Source organism: Oryx dammah, unplaced genomic scaffold, assembly GCF_014754425.2.
Source record: "Oryx dammah isolate SB20612 unplaced genomic scaffold, SCBI_Odam_1.1 HiC_scaffold_7, whole genome shotgun sequence".
Taxonomy (NCBI): Eukaryota; Metazoa; Chordata; class Mammalia; order Artiodactyla; family Bovidae; genus Oryx; species Oryx dammah.
In genome coordinates, this window is record NW_024070191.1 from 14567154 (window position 1) to 14580016 (window position 12863).

General features: G+C 37.0%; 2 protein-coding genes across 3 annotated transcripts in view; one reads left to right on the forward strand and one right to left on the reverse strand.

Annotated features, from left to right (window-relative positions):
- Window positions 1-12863, forward strand: part of ANKRD37 (ankyrin repeat domain 37) — a 16761-nt gene continuing 3898 nt past the window's right edge. The window contains exons 1-5 of one of the 2 annotated variants that reach the window (XM_040243071.1): window positions 5-244; window positions 464-616; window positions 1422-1513; window positions 2028-2231; window positions 2480-2712. In XM_040243071.1, the coding sequence (XP_040099005.1) occupies window positions 218-244; window positions 464-616; window positions 1422-1513; window positions 2028-2231; window position 2480 (477 nt within the window). In that variant the 5' untranslated portion in view covers window positions 5-217 and the 3' untranslated portion in view covers window positions 2481-2712. Of the gene's footprint in view, window positions 245-463; window positions 617-1421; window positions 1514-2027; window positions 2232-2479; window positions 2713-12863 lie in introns of those variants that run through there. The other variant, XM_040243070.1, reaches the window with a different exon arrangement.
- The window catches only part of UFSP2 (UFM1 specific peptidase 2), a 19149-nt gene continuing 9063 nt past the window's right edge, over window positions 2778-12863 (reverse strand). Inside the window, exons 5-12 of the mRNA XM_040243066.1 lie at window positions 12589-12746; window positions 12006-12198; window positions 10313-10459; window positions 9726-9890; window positions 9401-9525; window positions 7828-7904; window positions 6792-6916; window positions 2778-2945 (exon numbers count right to left, since the gene is read on the reverse strand). Of these exons, the coding sequence (XP_040099000.1) occupies window positions 2859-2945; window positions 6792-6916; window positions 7828-7904; window positions 9401-9525; window positions 9726-9890; window positions 10313-10459; window positions 12006-12198; window positions 12589-12746 (1077 nt within the window). The 3' untranslated portion in view covers window positions 2778-2858. The remainder of the gene's footprint in view (window positions 2946-6791; window positions 6917-7827; window positions 7905-9400; window positions 9526-9725; window positions 9891-10312; window positions 10460-12005; window positions 12199-12588; window positions 12747-12863) is intronic.

A 12863-nucleotide genomic window follows, 5' to 3' on the forward strand; every position in this document is an offset into this window, starting at 1 on the left:
TGCTGCTGGGCGGAGAAAGGCTGACAGCCTAGGGTTGGGCTGCTCAGGCCTAGCCGCAGCTGGGGCAGGGCGGGGAGGGGCTGGCTCCCTGGCTCTGGTGATCTTTTAAATTCTCCGGCTCTCGGGCTGCCTTGTCCACTCTTAACCTGTCCGTCTGCAGCGAGAGCCGCACTGCTCAGCTCTCCCAAGGACGCCTGTCCTCTACTTTAGGCGGGAGATGCTGCTGCTCGATTGCAACCCAGAGGTGAGACTCAGGCTGCTTTTGTCTGGCAGGTTTAAGCGTCCAGATGTCTGTCTTCTAGAGAGGGCTAGATAGGGTGAGGGTGTACTGACCACTTGGCGCTGCCAAGTCAAGCCTCTTCAGAGTTGGAGGGTTTTTGGAGTGGCGGAGGATTTCAATCCCCGGAGGGTAGGAGCCTGGACAAAGGCGAGAAGGGGTGCTGGAGCTGTTCTTTTCTCGCAGGTGGATAGTCTGAAGCATCTGCTGGAGACCGGGGCCTCCGTTAACGCACCCCCGGATTCCTGCGAGCAGTCGCCTGTCCACTTGGCTGCAGGTGGCGGCCTTGCTTGCTTTCTTCTCTGGCAGCTGCAGACGGGCGCTGACCTCAACCAGCAGGTAACTAGGTAACTGATTGTTGCCGTGTGCAACCCTCCCCTTCACCCCAAATCCACACAAACATTTCTTAGACATCAAGATATTGTCGTTTCAGTTGTTAGAGAAACATGACTAGTACAGCGATGCCCACAGAAGTGTGAGACACTATCTAACTTTACAATTTTCCAGTAACCACATTAATGAAGTGAAACATTTTAGTAAACTGACCCAATTAATCAAAAATATTATTTCATGTGTAATCAATATAAAACATAACATATATATGGGACATGCCTTCTCACCCTCCGTGTATTTTACATTGACAGCACATTTCAGTTCAGACTAGCTACATTTTAGGTGCTCATTAGCCGGATAGATGGCTGCTGGCTACTACATCGGACATTTCCAGGGTCTACCATTCATTTCCAAAGGAACTGCTCCATTACAAAATTAAGTCTCAGGGTAGCACAACTTGTAAGACATGCTCACAATCAATATAATTCCTTATAGAACTTAGGGTAGTTTGCATCTTCCATTGAATGTTAAATTTTAAATTGTAATTTTTACTTCTGTAGGATTCTATTTTGCTTTTAATCACTTAAAATTTAATGTATGTAGCTATGATTGCACATGCTTTTATTAGGGACAATTCTATATTTAATAGGGCACCAAGTGAACTTTATTTTAAAAAAGAATTAAAAGATTCAGTCCAGTACAATGCAGTTCTAACCCTACTTCCTCAAATAGCTTCCTCAAGCAATAAGCCTCTCATCAACTTCCACAAGAGTGTTTTGGGGAGACTAAAATATGCTGTCTTGTCTGTAAGGATGTTTTTGGAGAAGCTCCACTACACAAGGCAGCAAGAGTTGGAAGCATGGAATGCCTCAGCCTGCTTGTAGCCAGTGATGCCCAAATTGAGTGAGTATGGAATCAGTGACTTCAAATGTTATATTTTCTTGGGTTAATCAGACTCCTGCAGCTCAATTACATGATGCTTGCCTAATTGATAATGTAGTGGAACCATTTAAATGTTAACTTAGGCTGTTAATGATTACCTGGTACTACTCAAGTAAATTAAAAAATTGATCCTAAGCAATCAGAGGTGCAGTTCTTTTCATGTCATGGCAGTATTACATCTTAGTTTTAAAAAATCCATTCTATAGATGTTTTCACTGACTTCCTTTGTGTACTCACTCAGTGTATTGAAAACAGAATAGTTATTTGTGCAGAAATGAAGTGCCCATTCTGTGCTGTCCTCTGTGCCAAGTAAGGACAAATAGTGAGCAAACATGGAATTCCTCTGTGCTTCCTTTACCTCTTTTATTCTGCAACCAACATTTGTATGAGACCAAAGTACCTTTGTTAGAAATATATTTTAAAAAGGCTAAACAACTGTCAACTTTTACTTGAACCTTTTTTTTTTTTGTCTTAGTTTATGTAATAAGAATGGGCAAACAGCTGAAGATCTTGCTTGGTCATGTGGATTTCCAGAATGTGCCAAGTTTCTTACAACAATTAAATGTATGCAGACAATAAAATCAAGGGAACACCCCAATAAAGATCATTGTGTTCAAGTGCTCACACAGAAACGAAGTTTGGGAAGTGAGGAAAATACAAGTGGGAAAAGGAAGTGTTGGTAAGTAATTCAGTTTCTTCGTTCTTCCTCCCTTAAGGATTTCTTATTTAAAACAGAATTTATTGTTTCATTTAAACATTGCCAGTCTTATGTCTTGTATATCTTTTCATTCTCATTAACACATTTTAATACTGGATGTAGTAACTACTACTAGACTTTAGAGACCAAAAATTGTCCTGCATGGTGGAAGATTGGGGAGGAAACCTTTTTAAAAAAAGTTTTAATGTTAATATGTTTTTCAACAACAGATGTATTGGTCCTGAAGAGGTGTGGAGAAGGTCTTCACTTCATGCAGGTCTACCGCTCAGCTAAAAGCTGTGGCTTCAGGCTCATCAAGTGTGTCTAAACTCCTTCTAAGAAGGAGGAAACCTTTCTTCTAAGTGAAGATAACGTTCAAGAATACATGTATTTACATGCCTATAATGTTCCAGTTGTGCATGCTTTGTCTCTTAACTTCTTAAAAGAACGTCTAAACAATAAATTGTTTTCTTCGTGATATTTACAACCTTTGGAAAAACTCATAAAAACCATCAAACTACCACCAGGGTTTAATCTGAAATTAAATTTATTCTTTATCAACAAAGTTACAAAGTAAAACTTTACTACAGTCTTTGAGTCCAAGATATTTTAAATAGTATTTGGTCGCTGAGGGAGACATAAGTTATAGTAAGCATCCTTGTTCCAAAACTCTGGGCCCTTCCATCCACACCAGCCCTAGATGTGGAAGAGGGAAAGGAAAACCTTTTAAGAAGTTACAGAACTACATAATTGAAATTGTAACATTTGACAAATGAATCTTGCAGTAAGACTGTAAATACCTATATAATGCAAGTATCTGAATTCCTATTAAGCACAGAAAAGTAGCTTATTTGGGTTCATTTCAGATAGAATTAAAAAAATTTTAATTCTATGATATTTAATCATAGGAATCATTTTAAAAAGGAAAAGCTTCATTATGGTACTATTACTCAATGTCATATTTTATTGATTTTTAAGATGTATGGTTTTATAATTCTGATAGTCGATGGCATGTGATAATTTAACTGCCATCTGTCCCATGGAAGACTGTATAGACAGTGAGAAAGCCTATAAGCCTTTTCATTGAAAATGGGCCTCCCCAGCCACTGATTTCCCAGCAGTGGCATCTCAGCAGTGATACCAGATAGTAAAGGAATCTGAACCTGCCCTTGGGAGTTGCATTCTACATTCTTCATTTTTCTCAGGCTGTAATCACTGCCACTTCCTAGCTTCATGTCAGTATTAATCCTTTTTTCCAGCAGAGAAAATTACTTTCAAACAACATTTCATTGTGAATATAGTTAAGTTCATCAAATTTCTTCTAGGGCCATTGATTTATTTTCTTAAAGACCCAGCTAATGACTTGTCTGACTTTACATCATTCTGAAATGAAACACTTGCTTACACATACTTGTTCAGAGGTTAGTGAGGACTCACAATGTCATTGCGTTGAGTGACAGGCAGTGGTCTTGCTCCTTTACCATACCTAGCTGGGAGTGTATGAGTGCATGCTCAGTCATGACCTACTCTTGTGACCCCATGGACCCTACCTGGCTCCTCTGTCCATGGGATTTTCCAGGCAAGAGTACTGGAGTGGGGTGCCATTTCCTCCTCCAGGGATCTTCCCAATCCAGAGATGGAACGCGAGTCTCCTGTGTCTCCTGCACTGGGAGGCAGATTCTTTACCACTTAAGTCATCAGGGAAGCCCACCTAACTAGGAGGCTGCTGGGCATTCTGGCAGGGACCTGAAGTCAAAGGTCATAGTTCCTACAGAGGAAGATGGTCTGTTAGCCAGTTTTTCAGTGTGGAGGGGAGAGGGTTGAGTAGAGATGCTCTTTAGGTCTTTATTATTTTTCTGATTGCAAAATAAGATACACATAAAAAAATTCAAATGAGGTGAAAGTAAAAATTAAAAAATCCTCTATCAGTTCTGCTCCCCCTGCCTACAGATACCACCAATTAAGTCTCATTTATTTCCACTGAGAGTCGTTTCTTTATATAAAATTCTTTTTATCATCTCATTTTTTCAGCAAAACTTTCTCTAATGAATTTCATGTCCTAAAATCTGTTTTCCTAATGATAGAAAAAGGCTTACACTTTCTATTTTAATCTTCCACACATGTGGGCCCTCAAATTTTTTCAAGAAAAGTGGGTAGAGACGGTGCCCAAACCAGCAACTGTGGGGGTAAGGAGAGGAGCTGGACATCTTTCTTTTGAGGTGACTGGCTTAGGGCACTTACACAGGAAAGCTCCCCAAGTGGGTAGAGAGGTCAGGCAGAGAGAGGATTATCCCTCCGGCCCCTGACATAGACTGAATGTGTCTAAGACTTGTATGACGAACCCTAATCTCCAATGTGCTGGCATCTGAAGTGGCGTTAATGACAGTAGAGGCATCATTAGAGTGCCCAGAGAGCTCCCTCATCCCTTATAGCACGTGGGGACAGTGAAGAAGTCTGCTGTCTTTGAACTAGAAAGAGGGCCTCACCACCCACCAAATCAGCTGGCACCTCCATCCTGGATTTCCCAGCCTCCAGAACTCTGAGAAATAAACCTCCGCTACTATAAGCTGCTCCCTCTACAGTGTTCCGTTACAGCAGCTGTAAGGCTTCTCACTGCCTTTAAGATAAAATCTGAACATGTGCGTCTCAGCCTGGCTCTTAGTAGCCATCCTGACTTAGCTCCTGCAGATCCCTCCAGCCATCAGCCACCCCTTTCCACCAGCTCAAGTCATGTTAAAAATGCCACAGTTCTCAGAAAATGCCCAGCTTTCCTTTCACTTATTTTGAGTTATCCCTTTGCAGGGGCAGCCTTGTAAGCGCCACCAAAGACACCATATTTTTGGGAGGAAGGAATCCTTTATGGTGGAGGAGGAAATAGCAACCCACTCCAGTATTCTTGCTTGGAGAATCCCATGGACAGAGGAGCCTGGTAGGCTGCAGTCCATGGGGTCACTAAGAGTCGGACATGACTGAGCATCTTCACTTTCACTTTTCACTTTCATGCATTGGAGAAGGAAATGGCAACCCACTCCAGTGTTCTTGCCTAGAGAATCCCAGGGACGGAGCAGTCTGGTGGCTGCCGTCTATGGGGTCGCACAGAGTCAGAAGTGACTGAAGCAACTTAGCAGCAGCAGCAGCAGCAGCCCTTTATGGACCCTCCTTCGTTGTCCTTCTAAAGATCCATTTTAATACCCCCAGTGCTTAGGACAGTGGATAGTAAATATTAGGTACTTAATGAATGTCCAGTGAATGAACACTTTGCTACAGAAATTGCTCCTACTTTCAGGAAGATATGTATACCAGCCAAGAACATGTCATAGAAGTCCAAATGCCTTGAAAGAGAAAACTGTGTGTATGTGGCATTTAAAATTTTAAGAATGTGTTTATATTCTGTTAGTATTTATAGATGTTCCAATAATTGGTAAAAGACTTTACTAAAGTGGGGATATAAGAGTTCAGCTACATAAAACACTAAAAACTCTTTACATAAACATCTCATCCATAGGGTTTTACTAATCTCATATAGCTATTCAGTTTTGAAGATCTCTCATAAGTGAATTTCAATGTTAAACCATCCATTTCCCCAGAATTCCCTAGTATTTCTGATTTAAGAAATCTTTTTATTGGTACTAAGGACTTTTTTGGCAAAAAATATAAAACTTTTTAAAAATTCAAGTTGTGTCGTGTAACACTTGCCTCCAAAAGATTTAGTATAGGTTTCATGGAAATTTAGTACTAATATCTCATTAAAACTCAGTACTAAATCTGAATTAGTTGCCTATAGATTAACGTAAATTTATACCTCCTTTAGCTAGTAGTTTGCTGCTGCTGCTGCTAAGTCGCTTCAGTCGTGTCCGACTCTGTGCGACCCCATAGATGGCAGCCCACCAGGCTCCCCCGTCCCTGGGATTCTCCAGGCAGGAACACTGGAGTGGGTTGCCATTTCCTTCTCCAATGCATGAAAGTGAAAAGTGAAAGTGAAGTCACTCAGTTGTGTCTGACTCTTAGCGACCCCATGGACTGCAGCGTACCAGGCTCCTCCGTCCATGGGATTTTCCAGGCAAGAGTACTGGAGTGGGGTGCCATTGCCTTCTCCGAGCTAGTAGTTTAAGCATTAACAAATATTCTTAAATTTGTTTCCAATTCAAATCTTTCATAGAATGAGATTAAGTTATATGTAAAAAAATATATATATATAAATGCAGTCAAGTCTCCATAATCCATCATACTGCCAATTTTTGGTTAATTTGAAAATTATAAACGTTATATATTTCACTCTTTTTTGAGGCATTGATAAATCTCACTATATTCACAAAACGCTGTAAAGTCTCCAAAGGAATATATTTATGAGTTTCGTATTCTATTACTTTAGATCCCCCCGGCCTTCATACCCAGACAGAGTTACTCATCACAGGCTTAGAGTCCTTCCTTATAGTGAGGATCTCTGTTCTCAGTTTACAATCCATCTTTCTGTTAGCTTCCAGTTCTCCCTCCTGGTTTTGGGTTCTTTTCCTTGTATTTATTTATTAAACAGACACTTACCTTTTCCAAAATAACCTGCAGATCTTCAGCACCTGTATAATGTGGATCTAAAATCAGAAATTTTATCTGTCCTGTAATTTCATTCCATGCAACTCCTAGTATTGTGTGAGCCAAAACTCCTCCCCCTATAGAAGAGGAAATAAAGAAATGAGAGGGCATATGTTAGTCTCAACTTTCCATTCAATTTCAGTTGAAAAAAGATTATTTTGCTTATGAATTGATCTAACATAATATTAAAATTGATTGCCCTAAACTGGAAAAGACATAATGTCAAATATACTCCGAAAAGACAAAATCACATCTTTAGGACAGAAAAGATACAATCACATCTATAATCATATTAGGTTTCTATGTCATTTTAATATTCATGGAATTACCTAAACTGGATTTAAAAAGGGCCAGAGAGGGTCTAAACTCCTCACAGCAGGGTAACAATCATTGCTGTTGGTGCCTCTCTCAGCAGACAAGCCATGTTATCTCTGCTCTGAGTGCCTCCAATGATGCCACCTGTCTACTCAGTCAGTACTTTCTGTAGCTGGTTGACATCTGCCTACCTGCATCTCTTACACACCAGTCTTAGCTTGCCTTCTGTCATCCAGGACAAGTCTTATTTCTCATAGAATTGTGAATCTTTAGATTAGCTAATCCAATTCTCTTATTTTACAAAGAAAGCCCAGAGAGGTTAAGCAATTTGCATAATGTCACACAGCGAGCCAAGTTCCTGACAGCCATGACTTCCGATGCTATACTGAGTGACCACTGTCTCTTTTCCATTCTGCTCTGAAGTCTATTTGAACACAGTTATCAAATCTCTTCTTAGCCTTTACTACTTCTAGTTATTATAATCTTTTTTTATAACTTTCCTCCCACCTTGAAAATTTTAAAAAATATCCAGAGGTCAGTATGCATTATGTAAAAGCTAATTTTAATATGTTTACAAAGGACTGATATTATGTGCCATTATGTATTTACATTAATGGTAAGTTTCACATACTCTCCATCTACCAAAAGAACACAAGATTCCAAAACATCTTACCAATCATTATTGGAGTTCCTTCACTCTGGAAATGATTAGCCAGTTCCCGTCCCTGAGAGGCCATTTCAGAACCTTGGCTAGAAAGAAACCAGTTTCTATCAGATGAACTATTCTGAAGATCAAATGAGCTTGGGAACTAATGTTTTCTATCTTTTTGGTTATTAAAAATATAGATATAAATTTAAGTAAAATTAAGTCGTAGGGAACTGAGAGCAATTTAAAGCAATAAAACCTCTAAATATTTAAGGTCACTAAATGAGCTAGGAAAGACGATCTTGATTCTTTGCTTCTAGAACTGCATAAAGAAGGTTCTGGATTTTTAATCTAAGATTGAAAGTGGTCATTTTCATACTGAGGGGATTCTTATGGGTGGACTTAATTTCAGAAGGATAGGTTTTAAATCCTGAGATTTTGTCTTCTTACCATCAAACTCTGAGCCTGTAATTCCTCATCTTTAATCTGGGACCAAAAATACCTGCCATTCTATGTGACAGGAGATTCCAGGACTAAAACAGACAATGTCTGTGAAGCCAGTGTGAAAACTGCAAAACGTTTTCAAGTACAACATATTTTTAGGGAATCTTTCAATATCATACAATTTTTACTTCTGAGAATAGAAAAGATGAATAGATGAATTTTTGTTTTTTTAGAATGGAGGTGCCAGGTGTTGCTAACTAACCCTTAGCTCTTGCTTCGTAAGGAATGTATGAAGCAACATTTTCATGTGTCAAAACTTTCACTTTTTAATCACCATCTACTTCACTACTTAATCTATTATTTATTTGTTAGCACTGATTTCCACATCCAATCCAAATTGCAACTGTGAAATCAGACGTACTAAAGTACTTGGACAATAAGGATTATGACATTATAGTTATCAAGGTTGTCATAATAAATGTATTAAAAACATAAGCTCATATATAAGGAGTAAGCTCTAGAGATGGTCATAGAAATCAATCTTATCTAATATTTGCTCATATTTTAATACTAGAAGAGTGATTAGAATAGTAATATTCTATTTTTAATAGATAAGGAAAAGAAAATTTCCTATTATAAATTTCCTATTTATAAATTTTATATTTCTATATTATAAATTTCCTATTTCCTATATAAAATTTCCTATTATAATAGATAAGGAAAAGATAAAATTATATTTGGATATATGATTAGTTTCTTAAAATCTCAGGAAGCAAAAGAGTAGGAATAAACAAAAAGGTAGGTAATAGATCAATATGTGATTTTTCCCTTCCCAGAATTCAATGACTTCTGCATTAAAAAACCAGATCTTCTGTAACTACTCAAAGTTGACATATTTCCAATTTTTCCTCTTCCAGACTAAGACTAGGCCTAGATCGTACAAGTACATATCACAAAGTTTACTCACCAACATCTTCTAAAAAATAACAGCAAAAAAATTTTGGACTGGAAAAAATGAGGTTTATAAAGCAAGGGGGCAATGTGGAGGAAGAGAAAAGAGCAAAAACAAATTGGGGGAAAAATGCACTTTTTTCTTTTAATAAAAGTGACAAACTCTCTTTGAAGCGATTTCTCAAATTTCTTAAAGTTTCCTTACCTGACAAACAGTATTTTTGAAGTTACACCAATCAAATGGTTCAGCACCAGCTGTACCTCGATAGATCCAATCCACTGCCGTGATCCGACAAATATTGCTGGTTTGTCCCCAGCATCAACTAGAGCCTTTATTTAAAAATACAAAAAAAAAAAATCATATACAAGACAGCTATTAAAAATTATGTATAGGGCATTTCCCTTGATTACCAGTATATATGTTTTTTCCCTTCAAAACAGAAGTCTGGACCATGAGGTAGGTATAATTATTTAATGGTATATTAGGGTTCATGAAACGTCCATATAATTCACAATGGCATGTTCTGTACCTGCTGGATTTCTCTGTGTGTTGGAATGGATCTCTCTGTGTATCCCTGGTGTTTGAACCACGAGCAGATAGTCTGCAGAGATCGATAAGCACAGCCCCAGCCATTGTCATCTATTCGATCCTGCATATAATGATGGTAACCGTATATACCCTGGACCACATAAACCTATACAAAAAGAAGAAACACAGTAAAATATTAACTGTAGATGTATATATTATATGTATACATATATATACCATCTATTAAGATAACATTATATACATACACATGCTTGAGTCATTTACTGTTTTCAGAGCTAGACTGTTACTTTTAGTGCCTTATAAAAAATTAAAAAAAAAATACTCTCCAACTCTTTCAATGTATCAGTGTATTACTGATACAAAAGTGAACTAAGAACAGTATGAGAAAATAAAATTATAAGACAATATCATTACATAAATGCAAAAATCTGAACAAAATATTAGCAACCTAAGTCCTGCTGAGAATAAAAAATAATTAAGCATAATCAAACATCCGCTGGGCACAAGCAAAAAACAACTAATGACACTAATGATCAAGCAACTCGTATAAATAATTACTAAACTCACCATACCAGTCTCTATGTTAGGTGGATTGAGATAAGTATGTGGATTTCTAATGTAACCATCTTTGTATGGTTCATCTGGAAAATGATAAGCATTAGACCTTTTGAAATAAGGTCTGTCATGAGGCAGATTGAAGACATCGTGTAGTTCCTAAATAAAACCAGAATCAACAGGAAATGAGAAAAAAGGTTAAATGATATAGGTTCCTAGTCAATAAATAAACCCAAACTAGATACAAAACAGAAAATTTACTATATACTGGTTATACAAGTTATCAAACACTTATGATTTAATTCATGAAGGTCAAAGAGGGTGAGATTTAAACTAAAACCAAAAAGGATTTATTTTTGTTTATCTATGTATATGGATAGAAACTGGAAGAGATTATAAAAAATTGTTACAGTGAAAGAACTGAGATAATTTAAAATTACTTATTGTAACACAGTCTGCTAAAATAAATCCAGGCTAAAGACTAGTTTTCAAAGTCTTGTAAATGAGTAATTAACAATGATATAACTATACCAAAAAAGTCATGCTTAGGTTTTCATTTTTAAAAATCATGCTTAGAGTATTTAACAAATATAAGGGGTAATGATTAGATTACAGAATGGAAATTGGTGGTTTAAAGACCAATATGGCATCAAAATAAAAATATACATATATGTTTAAAAGGCCACATATTCCTAAATGTATAAAAACATGTAATAGTTACTCTGAAAGTCTGACATCTTCTTTTTGATATCTCCTATGTATTCGAGCAGTTTGAATGAGATCATTAGCTTGTATAACTGTTGCCTTTGCAAATCAATTCATTTGGCACTTACAGAGAGGCACAGAGGGTTACAGTGTTACATCGCTTTTCAGGGACAGAGATTGGGAAGATGTTTCCATGGTATAATTTGATGGGTACTAGGTCGGACACGACTGAGCAACTTCACTTTCACGTTTCACTTTCATGCATTGGAGAAGGAAATGGCAACCCACTCCAGTGTTCTTGCCTGGAGAATCCCAGGGACGGGGGAGCCTGGTAGGCTGCCGTCTATGGAGTCGCATAGAGTCGGACACTACTGAAGCGACTTAGCAGCAGCAGGCAAGGCCACATATCAAAAATATATACTAACAAAAAATACATACTACCAAAATAAATAAATAAATAAACAAACACACACTATCAAACCAGTCATTTGCCAATAAATCTCATTTCTTTGAATGCTGATTATGTTTTCTTCAAAACGCCTCTAATAAAACCCAAATGACCCTGGGAGGTGAGGGATGGAGTAGTACTACAAATCTTAATTAGAAACAGAATAAAATCTAATTTCCCTTCTCTAACTGTAATCTTGTATTTTTTATACATCTGCAAGTAATGGAAAAGAAAAGGAAGTTATTAAATAGCACTCATCAGCTACTCTAGGCATGTAAGCATCTTTTCATTCTTAAATTTCACTATAGAAAAATAACATATGAACTTCACTGAATATATGAAATTAAAATGTTATATATAATTTAGCATAATATTTTTTTAAAAAGACTTTAAAAAGTTACATGAGAATAGACATCAAATAAGATGTAAAGCCAACAGTTGCATCCACACTTTATAAAATTAAATCACAAAACACTGGCTATTTATTAGAAGCACAAAATTAAATACAAAATGAATGATATTTTTATTTTTCTAAGAATGATTTGGTTTTACCTTTCTATAGGCCTGCAGCTGACCATCTGGAATTCCTGATGGATATGAAATTGTTACAAGATTTTTTTCCCCTGGTAATAAAAAGTGCAGTGGTTCAGGAACCACAATAGATGTTCCTTTCATGTATTTCAAAATGCATTTTTCCATATCAGTTAGTTGATTATGAATTGCATCAACGAGAAGTTTACGAACTCTGTGGGGGGGTGGAATATACAAGTGCATTAATAAAAGTTATAATAGTTATAATACTTGAAAGTGTTGAGTAAATATATTCCTAATATGCCCTTGATAGGACTGGGTTTATTAAAGTAAGTCTAAATAATAAAAAGTTAATGTTAAATAAACTAAATTTCCTCTGTGCAGATAAATGGAAAATTCTATAGGTTTTGCATATTATCCTACTTCCTCAATAAACACTGAATTACTAGATGACTCTTAGTTTAATAATAAACACAGAGTAAATCATAGTGAAAAAGAACAACCACCACCCTAGATATGCCTCAATGACACTTAAAAATGGGCTTTGATTACTTTGGGGGAGGGTCCTCATTTAAAGGTGACAGCAGTATTAGAAGATACCTACTTTCCCCACGTTTCTTCTGGAGCAACAGATAAAACTGCATCAACTGGTAAAGTCATACTAACATAGTGGTGTCCTCCGCTTTCTCTTTCAATAATGGGCGTTACGGCGGCCAGAGGGGTTGACACTTCCAGCATCAGATCTATATTTACTATTTGATGCTATAAAGATAAACAGTAATAGTTAAATTAAAGCACACTGAACAATAATATAAAAGGTAAGTAAAAGGACTTTTTAAGGACCATATAAACTATATTACTGGAAAAGGCAATGGCATC